Source organism: Carassius auratus, chromosome 43 (assembly GCF_003368295.1).
Source record: "Carassius auratus strain Wakin chromosome 43, ASM336829v1, whole genome shotgun sequence".
NCBI classification, from domain to species: Eukaryota; Metazoa; Chordata; class Actinopteri; order Cypriniformes; family Cyprinidae; genus Carassius; species Carassius auratus.
Window position 1 is genome coordinate 20621660 of NC_039285.1, and position 26899 is coordinate 20648558.

The 26899-nt window shown below is 36.7% G+C and overlaps 1 protein-coding gene across 2 annotated transcripts in view; it reads right to left on the reverse strand.

Moving 5' to 3' along the window:
* Nucleotides 1-4883: 4883 nt before the first annotated feature.
* LOC113061868 (long-chain specific acyl-CoA dehydrogenase, mitochondrial-like) overlaps nucleotides 4884-26899 on the reverse strand; it is a 28897-nt gene continuing 6881 nt past the window's right edge. Inside the window, exons 2-11 of one of the 2 annotated variants that reach the window (XM_026231348.1) lie at nucleotides 23636-23812; nucleotides 23404-23541; nucleotides 20825-20989; nucleotides 20589-20655; nucleotides 18571-18735; nucleotides 18294-18395; nucleotides 17729-17842; nucleotides 17099-17226; nucleotides 9909-9995; nucleotides 4884-5016 (exon numbers count right to left, since the gene is read on the reverse strand). In XM_026231348.1, the coding sequence (XP_026087133.1) occupies nucleotides 4923-5016; nucleotides 9909-9995; nucleotides 17099-17226; nucleotides 17729-17842; nucleotides 18294-18395; nucleotides 18571-18735; nucleotides 20589-20655; nucleotides 20825-20989; nucleotides 23404-23541; nucleotides 23636-23812 (1237 nt within the window). In that variant the 3' untranslated portion in view covers nucleotides 4884-4922. Of the gene's footprint in view, nucleotides 5017-9908; nucleotides 10013-17098; nucleotides 17227-17728; nucleotides 17843-18293; nucleotides 18396-18570; nucleotides 18736-20588; nucleotides 20656-20824; nucleotides 20990-23403; nucleotides 23542-23635; nucleotides 23813-26899 lie in introns of those variants that run through there. The other variant, XM_026231349.1, reaches the window with a different exon arrangement.

The following is a 26899-nucleotide window of genomic DNA, read 5'->3' on the forward strand; positions in this document are numbered from 1 at the left end:
TCCCCTTGAGGAGTGAGAGGAGTGAGAGATGCGATCGCAGCGCTGCCATGTTCATACGCCCACAGTAGACGCATGAATCATCCACGAGCGCAGCCTCAGACACTGCAGACAACGCTCGTGACCGTCAACCGAAGACAGGAAATGACCATATCCAGAAGGACACGGATGAAACGGCATCTTGAAAAAGACGCGAATCGTCCGTGATTTGCTCTTTTAGAAACTGTCTCTTTTAGCCGAAGGACCCTGGGGAATCGCCGTTTCACAGGGACACCGCTGTACCGTGCCGTCACACCGACCAGGAACAGCTCCTCAAAACAAAGATGAATTGGCTCTGTAGTGACTGCTCTCATCAACTACTCGGCTCCGAAGCAAAAATCTAATGAGTGGATGCACCTGTCGCCCTATTTATACCCGTTGGCACGGGTAGTGGCTCAGGTATGTTAATCCACTAGCCAATTTTCATTGCCGTTTTTTCTTAAATTCAGAGATGATTGGCCTCCCAAGTGAGACCCCATATGTCGTTCGACATAACTCGTAGTGACCGACAGATAGGGAACTTCACAGATATATCTCATGACCTTGGCTGTGTTCATGCTACCTGCCTTTAGGATTGACAACAGCATTTACTTGTAAGTGTGAGAATCAAAATATCTTTGCATTAGAGGCTTGAACACTATGTATATGTATATGCTATTGTCTATTTGTGACTATCACCTGTAAACAAAGTGACAGGAACTAAGATTGTATACTGAATTGTATCATCAACATTCAGAAGTACAACGTATTATGATCAATAACAATCTGCTTCTGCCATAATTCTTGACATAGGCCCTGTTTCCCGCTAATTATTACTTGTGCACTCAACTTGCAATAACGATCATTCTGACATGACGTGAATGCAGCTTTAGATGATGTGACAAATGGGAGTTCAGTTAAATCACTCTATTCAACCACAACTAAAGGCACATTTCATACAACACAAAGAAGTCTTTGAAAATATAAAGAAGATCCTTTTAAATTAGAGAAGAGGGCTCACCATTTACCAGTGGTGGACAGTAACGGAGTAGCTTTACTTCGTTACTGTACTTAAGTACATTTTTCAAGTATCTGTACTTTACTGGAGTAGTTTTATTTTGAGCAACTTTTACTTTTACTTCACTACATTCCAAAGCATAAAATCGTACTTTTTACTTCACTACATTTCATAAAACATATCGTTACTCACTATAATATATCACGTGCTCCGACACGCAGAAGCGGTGCCTGGTTCATCATGAACGAACTGAATCCTTTCAAAATAAACTTTTAAATCGGATCGCGAATCACATCAAACGATTCGTTTACGAATTAGAATGATCCGATTGCAGCTGTTCTGGTGTCGACCACTCACTGATTCAAATGAACCGTTTAGTGCAAGACGAGTCCCCAGAAGTAAGAACCGGGAGATCTTGTGAGCGCGTGTGCGTCTGACGTTGCTAAAAGTAAGTTATTAATGTCGAAATTTTGGATTAATTATTGTAACTGAATATCATATTTAGGTCAAAACTGTCAGTTGTTTGGGGACTAAATCCGTTGAAAAGAGTGATCTATTTAAGCCCACTGAAATGCTCGAGTGCAGACGATGCAGACACATCAATTTTAGGTAAAAAAACCAACAAAAAACAACAACAACAAAAAAACCATAAAATAACACAGATTAAATACAATAACTCATGCACGTTCAAATTCACCGCTGCCGTAATGTTAACAGTTTTATTAAAATGTCCTATGTGACGTCTGTTTTTATATTGTTTATCGAAAGTAACGTTATACATATGTATATTGTTTGGATTAACTAGACGAGTAGACAGACATGAAGGTTCATCGTATTGAAAATAAGTAAATATTGTTAGCTGATGCTAACTGTCTAGCTAACAAGCTTGTTGGTGCTAAGTTGATGTAATTTTTATAATGTCCACATATTTTTATTCAGCCACCTATATATATATATATATATATATATATATATATATATATATATATATATATATATATTATAGATTATATAGATTACATAATATAGATTACATCTGGTTAGAAAAGAAAGGATGTGATGTTCAGAACATGGTAACTACAGTAATTATCAGTGGGAAGAGATGCACCCCGTTTGGCCAGGGGTGTTTTTAAACCACATACAAGATTTGAGAAGGAAAAAATCATTATGAAACTTTTTTTATTATTTTTTTCCTTAAAATGTTCTTCCTAACTTCAGGCCTTATTATCATGTCATATATACAGTACAGACCAAAAGTTTGGACACATCTTCTCATTCAAAGAGTTTTCTTTATTTTCATGACTATGAAAATTGTAGATTCACACTGAAGGCATCAAAACTATGAATATACACATGTGGATTATATATGGAATTATATACATAACAAAAAAGTGTGAAACAACTGAAAATATATCATATTGTAGGTTCTTCAAAGTAGCCACCTTTTGCTTTGATTACTGCTTTGCACACTCTTGGCATTCTCTTGATGAGCTTCAAGAGGTAGTCACCTGAAATGGTCTTCCAACAGTCTTGAAGGAGTTCCCCAAGAGATGCTTAGCACTTGTTGGCTCTTTTGCCTTCTGTCTGCGGTCCAGCTCACCCCTAAACCATCTCGACTGGGTTCAGGTCCGGTGACTGGAGGCCAGGTCATCTGGAGCAGCACCCCATCACTCTCCTTCTTGGTCAAATAGCCCTTGATGCCTTCAGTGTGACTCTACAATTTTCATAGTCATGAAAATAAAGAAAACTCTTTGAATGAGAAGGTGTGTCCAAACTTTTGGTCTGTGCTGTAACTTTGATGTTCTGTAAAACAACTAACTTTAAAATACTTTGTTCTTACTGGTGAAGATCAGATAGTCATCTCTGTTTTCTCTCAGGTACATCACAGTGTAAGCTTCACAGTTAACATCACTCTCATCAACGTAGTCCATATCAACAACAAAAATATATCTTGACTCCATATAGTGGTTATTTTGAAAAAAATCCAAGGTATTTTGAGCAGTAGGATTATAAAAAATGTGCTAAAATTAAATTAAGTAGCCTATATAAAATTGCAAACATCTATCTTGCAGTACTTTTTTACTTAAGTACATAAAAAATGGAGTACTTTTGTACTTTCACTTAAGTAAAATTGAAAAAGGAGTACTTTTACTTTTACTGGAGTAATATTTTACCATATGTATCTGTACTTTTACTCAAGTACTTGATTTGTGTACTTCGTCCACCACTGCCATTTACTAACCATGTGTGTCAGTTTTAAAACTTCCTTTTAATTTTTTTAAAAGTTTTAATTCCTCTTTTCTGAACACAAAAAGAAGAGAGCAGACTCTCATTTCAATGTATCTGAAAGATCATATTTAAGAAACATTAAGACGGAAATGAAATTCAAGACAAAGAAGCTTTAATGGTATTACCTTCCATTTATCCACTTTTAAAAGTGACTTTAGCACTGACTGGTGAAAATTCCCTGCCATTGCTGTACGAGCCAAGGTCAAGGTTTGGCTTAGTTAACTTGTTCCAGTTAGTCCCTGCTGGTAGATGTTGTAACTACATGATTAAAGTACTGATTGTGGGGAAAAATCTTATTTTGATAGAATACTTCATGAAATACAGTCATATAGGCCTGGTTAACATAGAAATTAGCTAAAAGTATCAAGCTACATGACAATTAATACAACAATTTTACTTTAAAGTCACTAGCAATTACCGTTGAGTTCTGACTGCAATCCAATGTAGATGTTGTTCAAATTATGATATTTTAGAATCAATTTATGGGGAAGATTCACAAGGCCATGAAGGAAAATTATGTAACTAATTACTGTTTCCAAAAAGTAATAAGCAATATTATTACTTTTGAAAAAAGAGTAACTAGTAACAAGTAATAATTTAAATTGTTTGGATTAACGAACACTGGGTATGGCAATATATGTTGGTAAAATATTGTTTAATGGTATAATCTAAATTGTTCTAATAAAATACTCTCTTTCACTAACTAGGAACCTAAATGTTATTTTGGTGTGGTTATTGTTTCAGTATTTTAACTTTGTTCTATTTTGTTCTCTATCATAAAAATAAAAGAGCACTTTTTGAAACACTCACATCATTAGAAATATCAGCTTAAAAGAGCGATTCATTTGTGAATCATGACTTTGATCTTCTGACCGTTTGTCAAACTTGCTTTTGAAAGACGATTTTCTCTCCTCTGTCTAATCTACAGTTACTCTGAACTTTCATAGAGCGGCTCTATATTTGACAATCTTTGAATAAAAGGAAAACTGCTCTATAATTACACCCATGACAAAAAGAGGGCCGGATAGAGAGAGTCGAACACTGGTTTTAATCTCTTTATAACACCCACCAACTAACGCTCACAGACCACCCACCTCTGCTCCATGACTCACTATGAACATGCCAGCCAGCCACAGACTCAACCGCACATAAACTTACACACACACACTTAGACAGACTCTCTTTGTTTACACAAAACATAACAGTGATTAAAATGTACAAACTGATTTTAGTATCCTAAAGGTGTTTTTGGAGAAAAGAGATTTATTTGTACATAAAAAGCTGGTATTCACATATCAAGCAGTCAAAACACAACAAAAGTATCTGAACTAAAAAAAAAAAATTGCAATTTAGTGGTGCAAAACTGTTCACCTGGAAAACAAATGTTGCTTAAAATATCCATACATCCAGCAGAAACAGATGAACAGAAACAGAAGAAATGTTCTCTCTGCAGACATTATATAATATAAGCAGACTTTAACATAACATGAACTTGTATGTTAAATAACTCATCTGAAATAAACTCTCAGTGAAACTCCCGCTACAGATGGTTAACTTGACATTTTTTTCTTTTCTTTTTTTTTCTCCATTTTTCCTGCATTTATATTTTACTAACGATTTTGCGTGAGATTAGTTCTTTCATGATCTCATTGGTTCCTCCGAAGATGGGTTGAACTCTGGAGTCTGCAAAAGCCCTGAAAAACAGCACAAAAAGACATCATTCAATCATTAAAATGTTTCTAATGCATTTTATTTATGAGTCAAGACTGAAAGTCTGGCTGGGTAAATCTTAAGAATGTTAAGGTCATATTTCACCTCAAAATGATATCACTGAAGCTTATTTTTAGGATCATTAAGATTTTTCACATAGTGACATTTTTATGGCAAGCACATTTCCCCTCAAATTCTTATAATTATTAAGAAAAATATTCATTCTCATTACTGTAAAACATAAGAGGTACTTGGATTTTGGGGAGAAGATATGCCTCATTGTCATGAACATAAAATACTTTTAATGGTCCAAAAAACAGTTTATATTAATAAATAAATAAATAAATAAAAAATATATATATATATAAATCTAATTTTGGGATGAGCTAACCTCAAAAGCTGTATTTATATTGCATTAAAACACCAGCAGATTTTTAAAGACTCTCATCATGTATGAATATTCCAGGTTCTGAAAGAGGCATTTTACACCTACACAGGGTACATCTGCTGCCAACAAAATATACAAATATATACCAACTAACAGACTGCCGTTATCAAGAGTGACTAATCAAATGGCAATTCAAATGAACCCAGTTTTAGCTCCATTTAAAGAGTGTGACAGATATTGTGGTGTTGCTGTGAAGAGCTGAGAGAAACTCGCCCTCTTCTGGACAAAAGAATAACAGTCAAGGAAATAGCACAAAGCAACATGTTCTCTCTCCCAAATCGTCACATATTGGCCCTGTCTCACTTCGTGTGCACTTTCGATCTTGAGCACTTCTGCTATGAAGCCGACTTCTACCCGACAGTCAAAACGGCATTACATCATGAAATTGTGGACTCAGAGAAAGACCACGCGGGTTTAGTATGCCATTTGGGACAGGGCCACTGACACTTGGTCAGGACCCCTTAGATACCCCTTTAGTGTCACTTACCAACATGCAGCGTACTCCACTGCTCTCAGTTGTTTACGTTGCGTCCAAAAAAAAAAAAAAAAAACACTGAAAGTTTTAGCACTACAAAAAATTTTGTGTTGCATTCCAAGGCTTCTGAAGCCATAAGATATCTTTATACGAAGAACAGAGTAAATCATAAGGTTTTAACCTGTTAACCTGACCCCCCATTATGGGACTCACAGCTGAAAGGGCTATACCTAACTTAAAATTGTAACAGTTTCCTACTTCAGTGTGTTACAAACATAATTTTGGTGTCTTTGGAAAGAAAACTCTTTGGGCTTTACTTTTTATCAACCAGATTTGATAATGCTCAAAAATATTAAAAGTTTTAGACACTGAAGTGCCTTGATTTTTTTTTTTACCACACATTTTTTTATGAGATATAAAAATACATGAAATCAGTCCTGGAGCAATCTAGAAAAGTAATGAGTTGAAAATCACATATCCCATGAGTTTCCATTTCAAATCTGAATAAGATATCATGAAAAATGAGACTCCTGCAAATATTATTATGAGACTATGTCTACACCCCCACCCCCCAAATATAAGAAAATATATTTCCCAATAGTACTGAAGGCTTCTACAAACTATTTAGTCAGTAAACATACCACTGCCTATTTTTTTTTTTCAATTATACTAGACAGAAACTTAGACATCATATAAGTGATTTATTTGAGCACTAGAAAAATACAATAGTAATTCTTCCCGGTCAGAGAGCACCTGTCCATCACCACGAGAAGTTTGTGTCAAAACACCAAACGAAAAACTGCTAAACATAAGCGAAATCTGTTAATTCAGAATCCACGATTAGCGAAAACGAATCTTTGAAAAACATTAACAAACAATGAAGCATATTTGAAAAGATTGTTACTACATCTGTTCATTTTTTTCACTTTCATGGTGTGTTTCTTCTTTTGTAATGGCATATTTTTGATAGTTTCTGAAGAAGTTACATTCAGTTTTATAAAGTTTCGTTCATTTTTATTGAACCAAATGTAATTCCATAAAACAGACTTGGTTATGCTTTAAACTTGGTGCTGCTGTCTTTTCAAATTCACATCAGCTGCTCCGAGCCACTAAAAACACTGTATAACAAGCTTGCACACATGTAAAAGAACACAGTGCCACACTTCAGTCAACCAGCTGGTGAGTAACAGTGTTTCATACAGTACACTCGCCAGTGCCAGTATTTACTAGCATTTGCTGCTTGACATACATTTGGGTGTTTGCTGTTAGATGGCCTTGCAAGCTTGTGCAGTGCTGTTGGAAGTTATGGTATCCTTAAATGAAATATATACAATTTAAATGTATTTGTGCATTTAATACATTATATTTGAGCATTCTAAATTTCTCCATTTGTTTTCATTGAAAAATATTTTTTTGGGGTTAAACAGTGTTGGGTAGTTACTGTAATTTGATTACATTTTTAGTAACTTTAGTAATTTAACGCATTATAATTTTCAAAATGGTAATTAGAGTATAGTCACAAGCCAAGGTCTCTATACGTTACTGCCGTGTTACATTGCTGACAGAATGATGTGTTTTATAATCTAGAGATTGTAAAAAGGATGTAGCACACGCAATGTCAAGTCAAGTGCCAGTGGATTAGAGATCTTCTCCCGTGAGACCCAACGCAACAGAGTGCAGCTCGTGGGACAAGACTTGATAGGCGACTGCAGAGACTCATGTGTGTGCGGGAATCAGGAGAATAAAACAATTAATGGGACTCCAGTAAAATAGAAATATCTAAACAAAAAATATCTAAAACAAATAAATTGATATTCAACTATTGCACAAAAGCAACATGAACTAATATAAAATATAAACGATTAGTAGGCGCAAGTGTATGCAGAGTTTCTATTTAGGTTCTCACATGTGTTTGCAGCATTGAGCAATGCAGTGCTGAAATTTGCATGCGCATGTTTCCTCTCATTATAACACACGAATTGTAGACATTATGAAATATTAATTATGAATACATTTATTGTGTTATAAGAGATTTGTGAGATTGCGATGAACTGAGATGTCTATGACTATATCTTCAACCACAGTATGCAATCACTGGCATAGTACAAACACTGCATTATGTTTACAAGTGCAAAGTTAATCCATCAGCTCTGTTATCCCTCTGAGGTCTAAAGGTATTTTTGGGGCATGGAGAAGTTGTTTTCAGTTACTTATAAACATCTAAATGCCTATCATGGCTAAAGTCCAGTATTATCGGAATCAGCACAAACTGGGCTATAATAATATGTGAGCAGCATGTATGTACATGATTGTTTTTTTTGAGGAAAAAAAATGTTATGTGTTGTTAGTGAAAACTAAAAATGTTAAATCACTTGAATAAGGCAATAAAACACATACAGAACCAGGGCCGTGCACAGACCTTTAGAGGGGCATGTGCTGAAACTGAAAAAGGGCACCCCCCTCCCTTTTTTTATATCAAGATTATTTAGTAAGCCTGCATAAAAGGAAGAAATAGTCACATCTTCATGACAAATTCATTAACACAAAATAATAGTATCAAAAGCTTTAGATTTATTCACGATTAATAACAACCATAATAATAATATTAGATAATTAGATAATATAGATAAACAGGGTTTTAAGGGCTTCTTTAAACCTAACTACAACAGCTCTTGTGTACTCTCTCTTTTTTTAAATTGCATTTATAGAGAAAAAAAAAATCTTGACTCATACATAAACATGTTAACCAAATAACACAAATTAGCTTTTAAAACCAGAAACCAAAGTCTTTTTTTATTGAACTTTATGCACTTTTTTATGAACTTTGCAAAGAAACAAAATTATATATATTCTCTTTTTAAGCTATTCTGTTTGGTTTTATAAGCTCATTTGAATTATTTGGTTAACATGATTATGAATGACATTGAGAAGAGGGGAAGGTGAGCAATGATTCAAGTATTTTTGACAAACTTTTTAAAAATATAATTTAAGTAATTATGTCCAACTCAATTCCAGATTATAAGAAACTATAGCCATACCGTTACTTTAACATATCCAACATGTATCTGCCTACCTGGCAAAAATTTGATACTGTGGTGGACCAGGGATGTTGGTCTCTTATTCACTACACTTTCCCTAAAATAAGCCAGCAATGAAAAAATAAATAAAAATAGTTTGAAAAGTACAGTTGCAGTAAAAAGCATTTCTGAAAGATCACGTGACACTGAAGAGTACTGAACTGGAGTAATGATGCTGAAAATTCAGCTTTGATCACAAAAATAAATTACATTTTAAAATATATTCAAATAGAAAACAGTTATTTAAAATTGTAATAATATTACACAATATAACTGTTTTTGCTGTATTTTGGATCAAATAAATTAAGTCTTGGAATGTATCATGAATTACATTCTGCATGATAAAATATAAAGATTTCACAGTAATCTTCTGTAAAAAAAAAATTTGTTACTACTACATTACTGTAGTAAAACCATGTTTTGGGGCCAAGGGTCACATTGGAAGATAACGAAGGGAGACATGAAAAACAGACATCGCGTTGTTTTCATATGGATTACTTTATAACAGAATATTTGTTTTCAGCAGCATTTGTTTAGTTAGTAGACATGTCATGCTTTCTATAAATATATCTCTCATGTCTCTTCGTTGAGTGTTCACTGAGTTACAGTTCATTTTAATGAACGTCAACTATCATGAGTGTGCTGCAGACAGCACACTTTATTTGTTTTCCTAATTTTATAAATGCACAAAGTTTTGTTGTTATTATGTCTGTATACAAAAAAAGTAGACTGTTTGCAGATTTGATTAATGTATTGCTCTTATCTGTATGATCAAAACTGAAAGTGGAATTTAAATTATTTTCGGAGTTATCAGGAGAAAATGACTCATAACGTGTATACGCATTAATCGACTCGAAAGGGTTAACTGTTACTCACTTGGCTATCGGATACTCCCACATGTAGCCCCATCCACCATGAAGCTGCAGGCACTGAGTAGCAACTCTATTCTGTAAATCTGTGGCCCTAAGGAGGGGAAAAGTCTGTCACACATAAATCTGGTTTAACATTAATTGTGCAAAAATATGCAAGAAAAATTTTACTTTCTGTGGACTTCATTAGGCATGCAAAGCTTAACACGAAACTAATCCAAACGTATCGTGTCATGTTTTCATAATTCACATTATGTCACAATCCGTCAGCATGAAATGGAAGTTGTGACTGAAATTACTTTTGTACTATAATGCATTTCTAAGTGAAACGACTTATTGAACAAGAATAAATTATCAATTATGGTATCAATTAAACCACTTGCTTAGCAAAATAATGAATTATTTCATTAATGTAGTGTATGAAGTATACATCTCATACAAAAGTCACTTTCAAACAAAGCAGCTGTCTGTATAATCTGTGCTGAGAAAACTTTTGCTCTTAAGTGAAATTCCCAAACACAACGATTCCTAATTAAATACTGGATTTTATGGGATTAGATCTTGAAAGTGTGTTTTGCATGCACACAAACTGAATTTTGTTAAGAAAATGTTTGTCTCACAAAGAAGAAAGTATTTAGAGGACACGAAAATCAGACTTCTTTTAAGCATGCAACGCCATCAGTGCCCTCTAAACAGCAATGGCTCGCTTGCTCAACACAACCCTATGTTACAATATGGCATAATTCCAGCCAATCAGAGACGAGGGATCTAAATTCTGATTGGCTGCCTTGACAACCAATCAAAAGATTCCTCGCATTACCACGACTGCAGAGGAGGAAAAATACAGTGCATGCATAATTATTACGCAAGTTAATATTCTGATCATATTTTTTTTCCAAGCACATTTTACCAATTCCAAATGACACGGATCTTAATAACTACTATTAATCTTGTATTTAATAATTTATAATTGATATATAATTATTCATGAAGGCTGGAAGTGAAAAAGTCTTCTATTCAGGTGTGCATAATTATTAAACAGATTTTCTTTAACAAATAAAATGAGCCAAAAAAAGATATTTAACTCAAGACTGAAAGTCAAAAAATATGAAATGCCCAGTACTAGAAATTGCAAAGTTAATCCATAACCATTGGACAGCAAAATGCTCAGTAGGTCAGCAGAGTCAGTCAAAACCTCGTGAAGAAGAAATGATGCATGTTAAGTGCAAAAGAATTAGGAATTAAGGTGAAGATTTAGGTTTGAAATCACCAGGAACCATTTAGTCTCCAGCTCCAAAATTTTCCAGAGCTGCAACCAACCTAAAGTCTCCAGGAGTAAATGGTGTTAGGTTCTCAGAAAATTAGGTTTAGGGACGCAACGATACCATTTTTTCATAACCGATCCGATCTGATCAGATACCGAAAATTCTGAGAATGTGCCGATACTGATCCAATCTGATACCAGCACAGTTTTTTTTTATTCAATATAGAACTTTTATACTTCTCTGTGTTGACCTGATCATCATTCTTTTGTGTTAATCACAATCTACTACATATACACAACTTCATTTTAATGAAAAATAAAAAATGAAAAAATAAACGATATTATTATTATGAACTAGTTTGGTAGGTAATTCAGCAGCAAAAGATACTCTAGATTCTAGAAAAATCACGGGAGCGTGTACATCTTTAGTTCTGTCTTCACAGCAGTTCAGTCAGTGTACTGTTTAAGTAAATTAATTACTCCGTGATATTAGTTTATTTCAACTCAGAGGGAGTGTTGGCCACGTTAAAAAAGTAAACAAATTGTGGATTAATGCTTACTGGAGACGCGAACCAGTTCAAACGATTCAGTCATAATCAAACTGGCGAACCAGACATCACTTGTACAAGGGAAGAGATATTGATACTAGGAGATGTTCCGATACCCTTTTTCTCTTCCTGATACCGATTCCGATACCTTGGCACAGGGTATCGGCCGATACGGAGTACTGATCTGATACCTGGGTGTGTATCTGTATATACAGCTGTATATACAACTAGCCCTGTGTAAATTGCTAGAATTATTTTATGGTGTGCTTCAGACTTATCCCTTAATAAAACATGAACAAATACATGGTGAACTAATTTATTTATTACACTATTTTTATTATCTGACATGAATTTGACAGTATTACTATTAAGCGAAAAAGAACTTCAAATGCAGCCAAAAATCTAACACCGCAAACTAAAAAAGGTATTTTAGTTTTACCATATAACTGTATAAAAAACTGCAACAAATAAGTCTAGGAATATAAAAAATTATATATTAATCTCTTTACAACAAAACAAGTCATCCCTAGTCACCGTTTTACTGTCTGGTTGGTCCAGTCTGAACTACTGCTAAACAGCGGACATACTGCTAACCACTGATCTATAATATAGAAGCGGCTTGTCTGTTGGCAGTTTAGAACGCGGCGAGCGATCCAGTCATATATAGATCAGTGCTGCTAACACGTTTTCATTTTTTCTTTGCTGCTCTAAACAGGGTGTTGCTTGTGGCAACACAGCACAACTTCCTGTGTTTGCAATGCATTCTGAGCAGCGAAGAAGAACCATGCAGCGGTTAGCCAAAGCTAGCGGTCATAACTAGGTCTTGAAAATGGTATCGAATCGGTATATGGGTTCATGTTCTCGCCGATGCCAGAATTTGTTGTGATATCGGTGATATTTCCGATACTAGTATCAGAATCGGAACAACTCTAATTGATATGTAGACTATTAAATCTGTGTGTAAGTTTAATGAGCCTTTTCTTTAAACAGTTATAAACCTCAGTTACTTTGTGCTCTTACTCTCTCATTGTTTTGACTGTAGTAACCGAATGCGACACACAGTTTGAAGAGAAGAGAAAAGTTCATGTGAACTTGAATTTAATGACTTCAATATTAATCTATACCTCACATTTAACTATGGAACAGCTTCAGAACATTTGAAATACTGTATGTTCTTGAAAACGTTTTGGTGCTTTATAATGTTTCTTCTGTGTGGCTCAACAATAACACTATAGTATAAGCCCAGTATCGGATCTGGATCGGTCTCGTCTGTCTGATACCCGATCCACAGAAAATGCCTGGATCTGAGCAGATACCGATCCCGAGTATCAGATCGATGCATCCCTTCTCAGGTTAAGTATAGAATCCGTAAAAATTGCCCCGACATAATAAGAATCACATACTGAAGTGTAGTAAAATAATTGAAGGATTCTTAGTAGGACTGGATGTTTAAAAAATCCCTAATGTTCAGCACAACAATTGAATGGGATGTCATCTTGTGTGGGGTGAAATTTCTCATGGTGCCATCAGTGTGACACATCTTCAGTTGTGTGCCCGACCTCATTGGGTGTTTCGGCCACTTATCACAAGACACCCTCTGCCGGGGTTTGCCCACCACGGGTTGATCAGACCCGGGTGTGTGTCGCACGGTGGTGGCACCATGCGATCATTTGGCAGCCCATGTTGAGTCCCTACGTTTCAGCCACAGCCAGTGACTGCTCCGTTCCGCTACAGTGGCAAGTTCTTTGATTGCCCTCCGTTGGGACTGCCCTCTGATCCCTACTTCCTTCAAGAGCCTTGTGGTAGAGCTGGCTACAAAACCTCTGCATCCCACCTCCACTGGCCACACCTTCACGTTCCAGCCCCGCCCCTCTGCTTCAGCTGCTAAGTTGGCATATTGCAGCCTCTTCCGCTCAAATGCCTCGTCGATGGCATCCTCCCATGGGACAGTCATTTCAACGATGAAGACACGCCGGCAGGACTTGGACCAAAGGACAAGGTCTGGGCGCAGGTTGGTTGCTGCAATTTCGGGTGGGAAGGTGAGCCTCTGGTTAAGGTCTACCCGCATTTCCCAATCCCGGGCTGCGTTCAGTGGGCCACAGTCTGGGAGTGATGGCTTAGTCCACTGTTTCTCCCCTTCCCGCATGAAGGTTGTTCTCCGCGGGATGGTAGTTTGGGCATTTAGAGGCGCGGCGTTGGTGGTTGCCCTCTTGTTCTCAAGTTCGGCAGCCAAACACCTCAGCATTTGGTTATGGCGCCAGCTGTACCTTCCTTGAGTTAGGCTTGTCTTACAACCCACCATGATGTGTTTGAGGGTTGCTGGGGCTGCACCTGCACACAAGGAACAGGCTGGGTCCTCTCCATACCAGAGATGTAGGTTGGGCAGAACGTCGTATGTGGCCCTGATTATGAAACTTAGTCTATTAGCCTCCATACCCCACATCTCGCTCCATGTGATTTTTCTCCTCTCCACACCATCCCACTTCATCCAACGGCCTTGCTGGGCTTGGGAGACAGCCTTGGCACACCTGGCTGCTTCCTCCTGGTGGCGCACCTCCTCCACCACCATGTGCCGCCGTTCGGTTGGAGTAGCCTTTTGCCATGTGGGTGTTGCTGCTTCCAATCCAAGGCCCCCTCTGCCATGTTGGACCTGCCCCACTATATCCGGGTGTTTGAGGGCAGCCTTTGCCACCGCAACCACTGCCGATGGCTTCCACTTCCTCCCCATTGCTAGGATAGGAGCAGCACCTCTGACGACTGGATCCCGGGATTCTGTGAGAGTCATTTCCAGCCTTGATTTGGCACATTTGTACTCCTCCACCAGGCTTGAGATTGGCAGGGAGAGGGCTCCATTGCCATACAGGCCAATGCTGGTAAGGCATCTCGGCAGTCCCAGCCACTTCCTCACTTGTGCATTCACTAATCTCTCCAGTCTAATGCCATGGGAGAGCGTGACCTCATATATAGAAATTGGCCACATGAGACGGGGCAGCAGCCCAAACTGAAAGCACCACAGCTTCAGCTTCCCTGGGAGAGCAGTGTTGTTGATCTTCTTGAGGCCACTGATTGTATCCTGCCTGAGTTGCTCTATCTGCTGATATGACATAGGCTGATATAGGCTTTATAGACTGATAAGTTGAGAGTGACTCTTGAAGGACCAGCAACACATCCTTTTGTATCACTGTTTGAAGAATTTATCTTCCAAAATCTGTTAGTACATTTTGGGAGTTCATTTTTAGTCCATCTCGAGATTTTACCTGTAGAAGAAAACCTGCTTAATAATTATGCACACCTGAATTAGGCATTTTACACTTCCAGCCTTCATGAACAATTATGTATCAGTTGTAAGTGATTAAATACAAGATTAATAGCAGTTAATAAGATTGTTGTTTGGAATTGGTCAAATGTGCTTGGAAAAAAAATATACCATATTTTTCGTACTATAAGTCGCACGTAAGTATAAGTGGCATCAGTCCAAAAATACGTCATGACGAGGAAAAAAACATATATAAGTCGAACTGGACTATAAGTCGCATTTGTTTAGAACCAAGAACCAAGAGAAAACATTACCGTCTACAGCCGCCAGAGGGCGATCTATTCTACTCAGTGTAGGCTACAGGAGCACTTTGGAGCAGCACAGAGCGCCCTCTCGTGGCTGTAGAAGGTAATGTTTTTTCTTGGTTCATTTCTCTAGGTTCATGTCAAAATTAATTTTGATAAATAAGTCGCACCTGACTATAAGTCGCAGGACCAGCCAAACTATGAAAAAAAAGTGCGACTTATAGTCCGGAAAAAACGTTAATCAGAATATCAACCTGCATAATAATTATGCATGCACTGTATTTTGATTGGTAATGCAAGGAATGTTGTGATTGGTTTTCAAGGCACCCAATCAGAATTTAACAGCCTTGTCTCTAAATGGCTGGAATTATGGCATACTGTAACGCTGGGTTGTGTTGAGCAAGCCAGCTGTCGGCCTTTAGAGAGCACTGAGGGCGGGCATCAAGGGAGCAAGCTAGTGAAACATTGCATGCACAAAAGATAAGGTCTGCACACATCTGAAAAAGTATTTAAAATGCAAATTAGATTTGAGTGTGCTCAAAATACTTTTTTCTTTGCGAGACGAACATTTTCTCCACATAACTCAGATTGTGTGCATGCAAAATGCACTTTTGTGTGCTCAAAAAATGATCTTTCACACGCAGAATTGTGGCAGAGATCTAACCCCATAGGATTTTGCCAACAAAACTTACCAAAGCAACTGACCTATCGGTAAGCCCCTCCCCTCGAACGCAGTTGAGCCAATGGCATTTGAGTATCAGTTGCACGGGGACCGGAGGTCTACATTTCAGTGCATCTCCATATTAAACTGGATAACTGTAAATTAACTTAATCTAAATCTGCGGTAAACTAATACTGGATGTTTTCATCATGACAACAGTAATGAGGCTTCTCTCGCTTGCAAACCCTTGCTTCCAAATTAATCTTCTTATTTTATATATCCCTCCATGGCATATTTAATTCCCACTTGAATGGTGGTCCTTCTGTGTCAAAAATTGATCAACAACATCTTGGGACAAGGTTTCACACTGACAGCTGTCATAGTAAATCACTTTGCAACTAACTTGCTTGTCCGAGTAAGCAACAGTAGCCAAGGGGGGCAGGGCTTACCGATAGGTCAATTGTAAATGTAACTGTACCTTAAGCCAATGCTTGGCAAACTACTCCAATCAGAAACAATTAAATTCCAAGCATGCGCAGTACATAAAATCATTCAAACTGACCAGAGATCATTCTTTCATGGGTTCACCAGATCAACATCTCTAATGACAAACCATCAGAATTATTTTTTTTTACATTTTGAAACCAAGGATCATAACGGTATAGAACATAATAGAGTTTTGTTTGCAATTTCACATTACAGCTAGAATGCACTACATGACATTTGACCAAGATTTTGCTGTCTGGACATGCAGTTGCCGAAAAGCAGTGATTTTTTTAGCTTTAGACTATGATTCCATCCAATCAGAGGATATCAAACATCTAATATTTAAGCCGGTTTTACAGCCCATTTTGATTAATTTGTCATACAGTACGTCTCTACTACGTTTCTATGTGACTTTGTTGTGTTATGAACGACTTGAAAGTCTGGTAGCATGTGTTCCTCAGTCAGGATGCCAAGTTTTTCTTTTGAACTATTTACGAAGTCTACAAGTGTATAATGCCTAGTGTTGTAAATTTGGTTCATATTTTGAAAAGTCTTGTAGTGGATTCCAGCCTTTACTTGGGAAGTTTGATATATGCTCCAGTCCACTGATTTGAGACTAATGTTTTAAAAAGCACCCTTCCCTAGTGTTCATTAGGTTTACTCATCAAGAGACTCACCAGTATTTGGCCATGGACGCTGTGCTTGAGTCCAGGTCTTTCTCATTGTGGAGCTGAAGGCAGCTGTCAATAAAAGCTCGACCTACACATATGTCTGTTTTCAACTCAGCCAGTTTGTGCTGCACCACCTGAAAGACAGATAGATGATCAGTTTTAGTTCTGATGTTAATGAGACTTTATTAGTGCAAACCTGATTTAGCCCTCACTAATTATACTCATCCATATGTATAAATTAACAGTGTAATGGAGCTTATTCAATTTCTCTGAGCATTTGTCTCAAACTGCAGGAAGGATGGAGGGATACAATTACAAAGTGAGTGTGTGGCCATGACCTTACGTGAGGTTAAAAGCACACTAAACAAATGAGGAAACTAATTGTGAGGATCTGGCAGAGAAACTTAATACAACTGAAAGGATTTTTTAAAGGGGTCATACCATGAAGAGTCAAATTTCCTTTTCGTCTTTTATTTTTCATAAAAAAGTAAATAACATTTCCATAGTTTAAAACCTTTTGCTCTGGCTGGTTGTGTGTAGACCTGCAACTCTGCAGATCCCTCTGAAATTTACATATAAATATAGGATCATTTTTTTAATACATTTTTTTATTTAACATGACCCCTTTATATTTACCTGCTGGTCAGCGATGGTCCTGCCGAATGCCTTCCGCTGCATCACATAGTTCCTTGTCTCTTCAAACATAAACTCGCAGCTGGCAAGAGCCATGACTGCTATATAAAGGCGCTCCTGCAGAATGACACAGAAAGAAAGAAACAAGCTGAAATCTCTCCCTATTCCTATTATAGTTGATTAGAATGTAGTTTGAGCCTATTCGTAGAGATTTTCAAATTCCCAGAATCTTAAATCCCCTCATATTTTTATATCTTATACTGACAGTGCAATCCATGTAAAAAAGATCTTCACAGACAGATGCAATATGGAGGGGGAATTGATTGGGTCCTATAGCAGGTTGTTAGAAAGACTGAGAGATATACAAATAATAATCATTTACGCTCAGTAAATTCTTCTAGAAAAGCAGCACTGTGCTTATAAACACTACTTTATCACTAATTACACTCTCATAACACGGAGGTAACTTCATGGATACATTCAAACTACCACAAACAAACAATCCATCCAAACAATTATCAAGAATAAAAATAGGAATATTCAATAGAGAACAGGAAAACTCTTATACCTGTGGCAGCTCGTTCATCATATAATAAAATCCTTTATTGACCTGACCCAACAAAGCTTCAGCAGGCAAACGCACATCCTCAAAAAACAGTTCGGCTGTATCCTGCACAGAAACAAGGAACTAAAACATTTCTAAACTAGACCTCTTTATTAATCTATACTAAACTTAAAAGTACATTTCATTCTTACATGTTTCAATAAATTTTAAGTGAACTCTTACACATATTGGCAACTGCATTTAAACCGAGGTTATGTATTTGGAAAGCTTTAAGGGGAACCTGAGCTTTGAGTCCAAGCTTCTCCAGTTTGCGGCCTTTTTGGAAGCCCTTAGTGCCGCTGTCAACCAGGAACAGACTCATTCCATGAGCTGCTGTCTTTGCTTCACGGTTAGTCACAGCAACTACAATCACCATATCACTCATCCAGCCATTACTGATGAACACCTGAAAGAAAGTGACAGAAGTACTGTAGAAGACTGTGGTTTATTCAAACCTGATGGAAAATTCTAAACAATTGAAATAAATAACTAACCAACTAATTGGTAGAAGATTCACTCAAAGCTATTAATTGATTGATTTATTTTTAAATTATGACAGTTTTTTTGTAAACACTGACTAAACATAAACATTATAACAACCTCAAGGAATATTATAAAAGAAAAATTGCAGCTTATGACCCCTTTATATTTCAGTATGTTTCTGAAACAAAATGGTAGTCTTGGAAAACAGTGTTGAATCGTGTGGACTAATTTATGATATTTATGGGATTTTTTCTTGTAAAGCAGCAGCATTTATTGCCATCTATTTGGGTTATAAAGAAAAGAAAAGCACGGAAATTCTCCTGAATATCAACTACATTACTGAACTTTAATTATGTAAAACAATTTGCTGGCTACTTTAAGGAGAAAAGAATGGATATTAGATCAAGTATCTGCAAGCAAAACAAGCACACTACATTTTTTCCATTATGTTTGGAACATTTTAACTTGGTAGATGCAGATGCAGCCTCACTTTTTTAACCTATTTTTAATTTTGTTTCCTGAAGACATCCTTGATATAGTTATCCACTCCCAACAGCTTGCTGTATTCTGTAGAACGTTTTAACACAGCAATTATAGACCAATTTCAAATCTCACTTTTTTTTTTTTTTTTTTTTTGAAAAGCCTTTAATCAGCCAAGTACCTTATTAAATTCAAATGCTAAAATAGAGATACTTCAGTCAGGTCTTAGGACACACCACAGCACAGAGGCACCCATTCTAAAATTAGTGATTGATAGCACAACAAATCATGATAGAAACAAACCTTCACTTCTGGTTCAAATTGATTTAATTGCTGCCTTTGGTTTACCACATTCTTTAAATGAACATGTTGGAATTACCGGAATTGTTTTTTTATCACTTTATCTCATATCTTTATGAAAGGGGTTTTGGTTTGTTTTTGTTTTTTTGTATTTATAAATGGCAACTCAGACACAAACTATGATGTACCATGTGTTGTACCTCAAGGATAGCTTTTAAGACCATTACTTTTTAATTTGTATATGCTACTTATTGACTCACTTGCTAACTGTATTTTAGTATTCAGACAGACCATGGAATAATTGAAGAATATTGATAAAATTAGGCCATTTCTTTCACTGAGAAAGTTTTTAAAACTAACTCTTGTGACTACTACTGTAATGCTCTCCTTTCTGGTCTACCAAAGAATACAATAAATCATCAACAATTAACTCAAAATTCTGCTGCATGAGGGCTAACTAAAACCAAAACGAGACCACACATTAGGTCTAAAAAACAAGATGGCCCCTCGGATCCTCTGGTTCCTCTCTTTTAGCTGTTCCACACAGTAGAATTTAAATCTTTTGTGATGTCTCATTCAGCCATTATGCTAAATGCAACTGTAACAACAAATGAAGACAGAGGTGCAGAAGATATTACAATTTTTAAATGTAAATTAAAAATTATTTTAATTTGCATTAAAAGATATCAATATCTTCTGAATCTAGCACTTTATTTGTTGTTACACTGGCATTAAGCAATTATATACACTTATTTAGTCTGGCTTTTATATTTATTACCATAATAAATTATTTCAGTTCTATTTAGCTTTATCAACATTTATAACATTTAACTTTTTTATTATAAACTATTTCTGTTATTTTAATTTATTTTATTTTGTGTCAGTCGATTGTTTGTGCTTGCAATGGATTTGTTTGAAAGGTGCTATATGAGTAGTTTGATTCATTGACTGACTTATTGATTGAATTCTCTGCATCACAGAAGCCACTGTTCATACCTTGCTCCCATTAAGAATCCAGTCAGTGCCGTCTTTTTTTGCAAATGTCTTCACTCCTTGAAGGTCACTTCAGAGAGAATATTAAAGATGTGAACCAAGATGGCAAAGGGAACAAATGAATATATCACAATATGACTCTGAAAGCATTAAAATGTGATGCACCCTGGGAGTCAGTGTCTTTGTATCTTTAAAAGTATCATTTATTCTTTAAATGTCATGCCCGCACTGAAGCCCACCTGCCGGCTCCAGGTTCTGTCATAGCGATGGCCCCGATGCATTTCCCAGCAGTCATCTGTGGAATATAGTGCTCGATCTGAGCCTTAGAGCCATAGTGACTGATATAAGGCATTACAACCTCAGAATGGAGCGAAAACCCAGGACCACTGCAGTTACAGTACATTCTATAACACAAACAGAGCCAGAACACCGGCTACATTATACACACACAAACACACAAAGCCAAGGAAAACACCTAAAAGCATTCAAGGTTGTGCTCTATTCAAAACTGAAATGCATTTTAAAATTCCATTTCAATTCTAAATTTGAACTGAGGCAGCAAGCGGAACACAAGATCGGAATTCTAATTTCAAATTAAGGAAGTAGAATTACAACTGATTTGATAAAAAAAAATAAAACATACGCTGTAAGTTTAAAGTATGTAACTGATTTACTACCATATTTTAATATATTTCAAAGTGAAGTGTATTTTTAAAGGCACAATATGTACGTTTTTGCCATCAGAGGTGGCATTTTCAAAACAATAAGGAAGGCAAAGCTAAATGATGTTATGAAGGAGAGTTGAATAATTTGAGATGTTGTTTTAACTATGCAGAGATGCCCGAATCATTTTCACGGATGGAATTATTTTTTTTATTACCTGTATCTTCCAGAGTTATTCAAACAGTGAATAAATTATAAAGAGAAAGTGAGCAAAGAACATTTACATTGACAAGGAACAATAGATGACTGACTTAAGCCTTGCGCAAGTTTAAGCACTTTTAAAAAAACTCATTTATATATAATCAGTATAATCAGTAAAGCTGTCAATACAACGTTTAATGGATGAATCTCCTACTAATGTACATATTACGCACATATGCACTTTGTTATTTTTGAGGGAGTTTGCGAGAGAGCTGAATTTAGTCAGTGAGCGCGCATACTGAACAAGAAACTCCAGTGTTTCAGCGATGATTCATCCGAGCACCTCTTTTTTCAACAGACTCGTGTGTGATTGGTTAAAATGTGCAACATTGTAAAAACGCGGAAAAAGAATCATGATGCAACATTGAGCAGATTTAAATTTAATGCTGCAGCTGTAATGGATTTAGTTTGACTGTACAGCACCATTTTTGTCCACGTGTGTTGCCATAGTTTCTAAAAGCGGATGTTATTGATAATATGTCAGGATCCTGCCCTGATAGTCCTGTCCATCTTGTCTCTGTTCCATGTTTCTCTTTGTTTGTTTTGTGTCTAAGCACATGGTTCTGTCTTTGTTCGTGTCTGCCACGTGCTCCTCTTGTCCCACCTCCTTGTTACCCTTGGTCACGCCCCCTTGTTTAGCCCTTGTCTGCTTGATTGTTTTCACCTGATCCTCATGTGTACTGCTCTATATATCGGGTTCTCTTTCCTTGTGTCTCTGCTGGTTTGTTTTCGGTGTTTACCTGTTTCTTGGCCCAGAATTTATCCTTTTGATCTCGCTTAAGTAATTTTTTGATCCCTTGTCTAGTTATTCTATGTTCTCAGTTCCTTTTTGGCCTTCTAGTTCTATCTAGTTATTCTATCAAATTATATTATCATTTGCCTGTGTGTCGTTTTGAGTCTCTTCTTGTTTTTGTGTATTGTCCTGTCCACACTCAGATTTCCTGGCCACTGACCCCCACTGCCTGGAAGAAGCTCACCTCTCTCACGTGTCAAGTCTCTGGTCTTGTGAGTCTCTACCTGGCGACTAGACTGGTGACATTTTGAGTTTCACTTGAAGCTACGGGTTTCCTGTCTGCCTGGCCCTTCCTCTGGAGCTGCCTCCTCTGCGCTTGAGCCCGTGGTCATCCCTCCTGCCCATATTGTTGTCTGCCCTGCCCATCTGTTTGAACTGTTTCACTGAAAATTCCCCCAGCTGTTCCAGTCTATGTTTTGTTAATAAAATACCCTTGTCTGCTCATTCTGCATTTTGGTTCCCATTACTTGCAGATCCCTATATCCAATATTAAAATTGGAATTTCTCTAGATTTAAGAATCATTGGGAACTTTTGATATAACGCAAGTACACAACTGCATGAAATCACAGTATGTAAGTGGTTTTCGTACATATTGTGCTTTTAAATAATTGTTCAAAAACACATCAAACAGATGACTAGTTATTTCCAGAAACATCTGATGATGTCAGTAATCAGTGATTAAAACATCACCTGTAGAAATCTATATTTAATTAGTATACATTATTAATATTGAAATTAAATTTATTTTTTGTATTTATTTGTTTCTATTACTCATTATTCTCTTTTGTTTCATTTAATATATTTTTATTTAAAATTTTCAGAACAGAATATGGAGGACATTTTGTGGTGTTTGCGTTGTTTTGCGGTAGCAGAATTACAATTTGTTTTGATGACTTTGGTAATTATTTTGACAGGACTGAACATGAAATATGTCTAATCAGTCCAGTCAATTTATTTTATAATGTTGTGTAACTGTGTTAAATTTCACAGAATTTTTAAATGGGATCATTTAAAATGGAAAGGAAGTTTCAAAATTCAGATTTTTGCCCAATCCACTGTAGGAGCTACTGTGATAGACAGGTGAGGGCAGGGCTACTCACTGCTCCTCCCACACTATAGCAGCAGAAAAAAGGTCCCCTCCGATTCCTCCATGCTCCTCGGGTGTATATATTCCTAGTAATCCATGTTCTCCAGCCTTTTCCCAAACCTCTCTGCTAACCTCTCCAGCCTTCTCCCACCTATAACCATACAGTATGTGCATAGACACATTTTCGTTCAGTATCTATAATGGCATTCAGAATGAGAGCGCAATGAACCACACTGGTGGCTTACTGAGCGTGATATGGAACAACTTCCTCTTGAAAAAACCGGCGCACATTTTGACGGAACAGGTCATGCTCCCCTGAGAAGATCCGTCTGGTGCCGATGTCCATCAGAGTCTTGGCCATGGGTGTTTCAGGTCGAAAAGGTGCTGCTGTTTCCCCATGCTGGACCTGCCCAAGCTGCATCCTAGGAATCAAAAATAACCCATTAAAATAGATTTGAGATTATTTTATTCTTGATAATCATAGAAAATTAACCTGAAAAAAATAATAGCATTGCTTATTTGGTCGATCTTATTAAGTTGCCTTACCATATGAAATAAAATGTTGCTTTAAAAAACAACATATAAAATATCTCTAGAGGTACTTTTTAAGCTTTATTTTTACTATAATGTATTAGTAACAACACCTAGCCTATCAGTCTTCTTATTAATTAACCGATAAAGTGCTATTCATAGGTAAAAATGCATAATTTTTCCTTTATGAATGATTAATACATCAGAGAAATAAATAACTAATTAACTAAAACGGGACCTGCTAAAATGAACCATTTCTATGATGAAACATAACGGTAAACTGCGGTCAAGCCAGCCGCACTTCAGAAAAACACCGTCAAGCCAGCCGCGAGTGAAATTTAGATGCGCGTGTATTACTATAATTACGGCAATAGCAGGAACAACAGAGAGGGAACGCGCTTTCAGAGCGCTTTTCATACGTTCAGATTTGATATATGACGACCTTTTTTGCCCATCTGCTCTAATATTCGTGTAACTTATTGTTTTCCTTGACTGCTCTGTATTACTATTATTTTCAGCCTTTCAAAGCATTACAATTATTAGTAGAAAACGAGATATGGGACATTCATTGATTTAGAAGACACTTTTTTATGATGAGAAAGAAGCAATTAAAGGTCAGTTCTTAAAGAAGACATCCCATACTATATCCATACCTCACATAAAACCATTTTACTGGAGCCTTTTCGAGATATAGGATAATATTACACTTTACAAATCTATTAAGATCCCATTTCTAATAAGTAGAAAAAAAACAATGGTCAGTTCTTATAAGGGACATCGCATACTATATGCAAACTTCATATCAAACCATTCTACAGCAGCATTTTGGAGATATTGGACATTATTACACTTTAAAGGGCCATAAAAGATCCAATGTCTAATAAGTAGAAAAAACAATAGTTGGTTCTTATAAGAGACGTCCCATACAATATGCACACCTCATATCAAACCATTGTACAACAGCATTTTTGAGATATGGGACATTATTACACTTTAAAGGGTTATAAAGATCATATTTCTAATAAATAGAAAAAAACAATAGTCAGTTCTTATCAGGGACGTCCCATTCTATATACACACGTCATATGAAATCATTTAGCTTCAGCATTTTTGAGATATGGGTCCATATGGCGATTTAGAGGGCTATAAAGAACCCTATAGCGGAGTACAAATCTTTTTATCCACAGGAAGAAGGAGGCGGAAACCGGCCATCAATCAAATGAAGCTTTTAATAACAAAATAAACACAAAACACTGCGACAGCCCTTCATGGACGACTGTCGCTTACAAACAAAAACCAAACACAAACTAAAATCCTGGCCTGGCCTGGCCTGGCCCTCTCTCGTTGTTCACTGTCATCGCCCCTCTTTTGTATCCTTCCATCTCCACCGCGAGACGTGAGACCTGTGAGTGGAGCAGGCGTCGCTCATTTCCAATCACTCCACTGGCCTCGTTCCGTTCTCACGCCTCGCGGCCTCGCCCCACTCATCACAACCCTATTTCTAATAAGTAGAAAAAAAACTAAAGGTCAGTTCATATAAGGGACATCCCAAACTATATGCAAACCTCATATCAAACCATTTTACTGCAGCATTTTTGAGATATGGGTCCAAATGGTGATTTGGAGGGCTATAAAGACATCATTTCTAATAAGTAGAAAAAAACAATAGTCAGTTCTTATCAGGGATGTCCCATACTGTATGCACACTTCATATGAAACCATTTTACTGCAGCATTTTTAAGATATGGGACAATACACTGATTTAGAGGGCTATAAAGACAACATTTCTAATAAGTAGAAAAAAACAATGGTCTGTTCCTATAAGGGATGTCCCATACTATATGCACACCTCATATAAAAACCTTTTACTGCAGCATTTTTGAGATATGGGTCCATATGGCAATTTAGAGGGCTATAAAGACCCCATTTCTAATAAGTAGAAAAAAATAATGGTCATTTCTCATCAGTGACGTCCCATACTATGAGCACATCTCATATCAAACCATTTTACTGCAGCATTTTCGAGAAATGGGAAATTATTACACTTTAAAGGGACACTAAGTAGGAATTACTCCCATCTAGTGGTGAAATTGTATTTTGCATTCAAACTAATTTTGCTCTCCAGCGCCTCGCTTTTTCAAATGCGCGTTGCATCTACGGTAGGCGATATGTACCAAAAAGCTTTGACGGGATGTCTTCTAATAGCACTTCGTCGAGTTTTCCTTCAGGTGAACAGGTGTGTTATTTCAAACAAACTGCAACATGACCATAAACAAACGAATGTTACAGTATGAATTACTGACTGTGGAAAACATGAAATATTGTAATTAGTAGTTATGTCTTCTTTATTCGTTATATTTTCTGAATAATGTGCATTGTTAGATATAAAAAAAAATATTGTAATATAGATTGTAACACTGACTTACCTGTCGAGAAGAAAACTGGCCACTTCAGCGTCTCTTTTGAAATCTTTATCAAGCATTAGCTCTTTCCACCTAGAAAAAGCTTCCCCGACATTAACTCTTGTTTTCTGTAATCTACGGTCACGTTTCCTTTTACGTTCTATTTTTGACTGTTTTGGCGACGATGTTTTCTTCTCCTGTGGCGCGGCATATGTATGGTCCATAATAAGAATGCAATCCAGACTTTTAAACTTTCCGGTGCAGTTTCAAGCGCCTCTCACTGCTCTGCACCTGCGTTTCTGGCTCTGACCGAAAACGCGCTGTGGAAACGCGTTGGCTTAGTACTTTTTGTCCCTCTCTGCTATTATAGTTTTGCAAGATGGCGGAACTACATGGAAGCCTCCGTCGACCTACACGTCCCATGTATATAAAGATAATAAATTCTTCATTTACGAGGATTAGTTTAAACATTGGCATAGGTATTTGTACACCATTGAGGGCATATTTATGAATAAAAATATTGATTTTAGATAATAAAATACCTAAAAAGTTACTTATTGTCCCTTTAACGGGCTG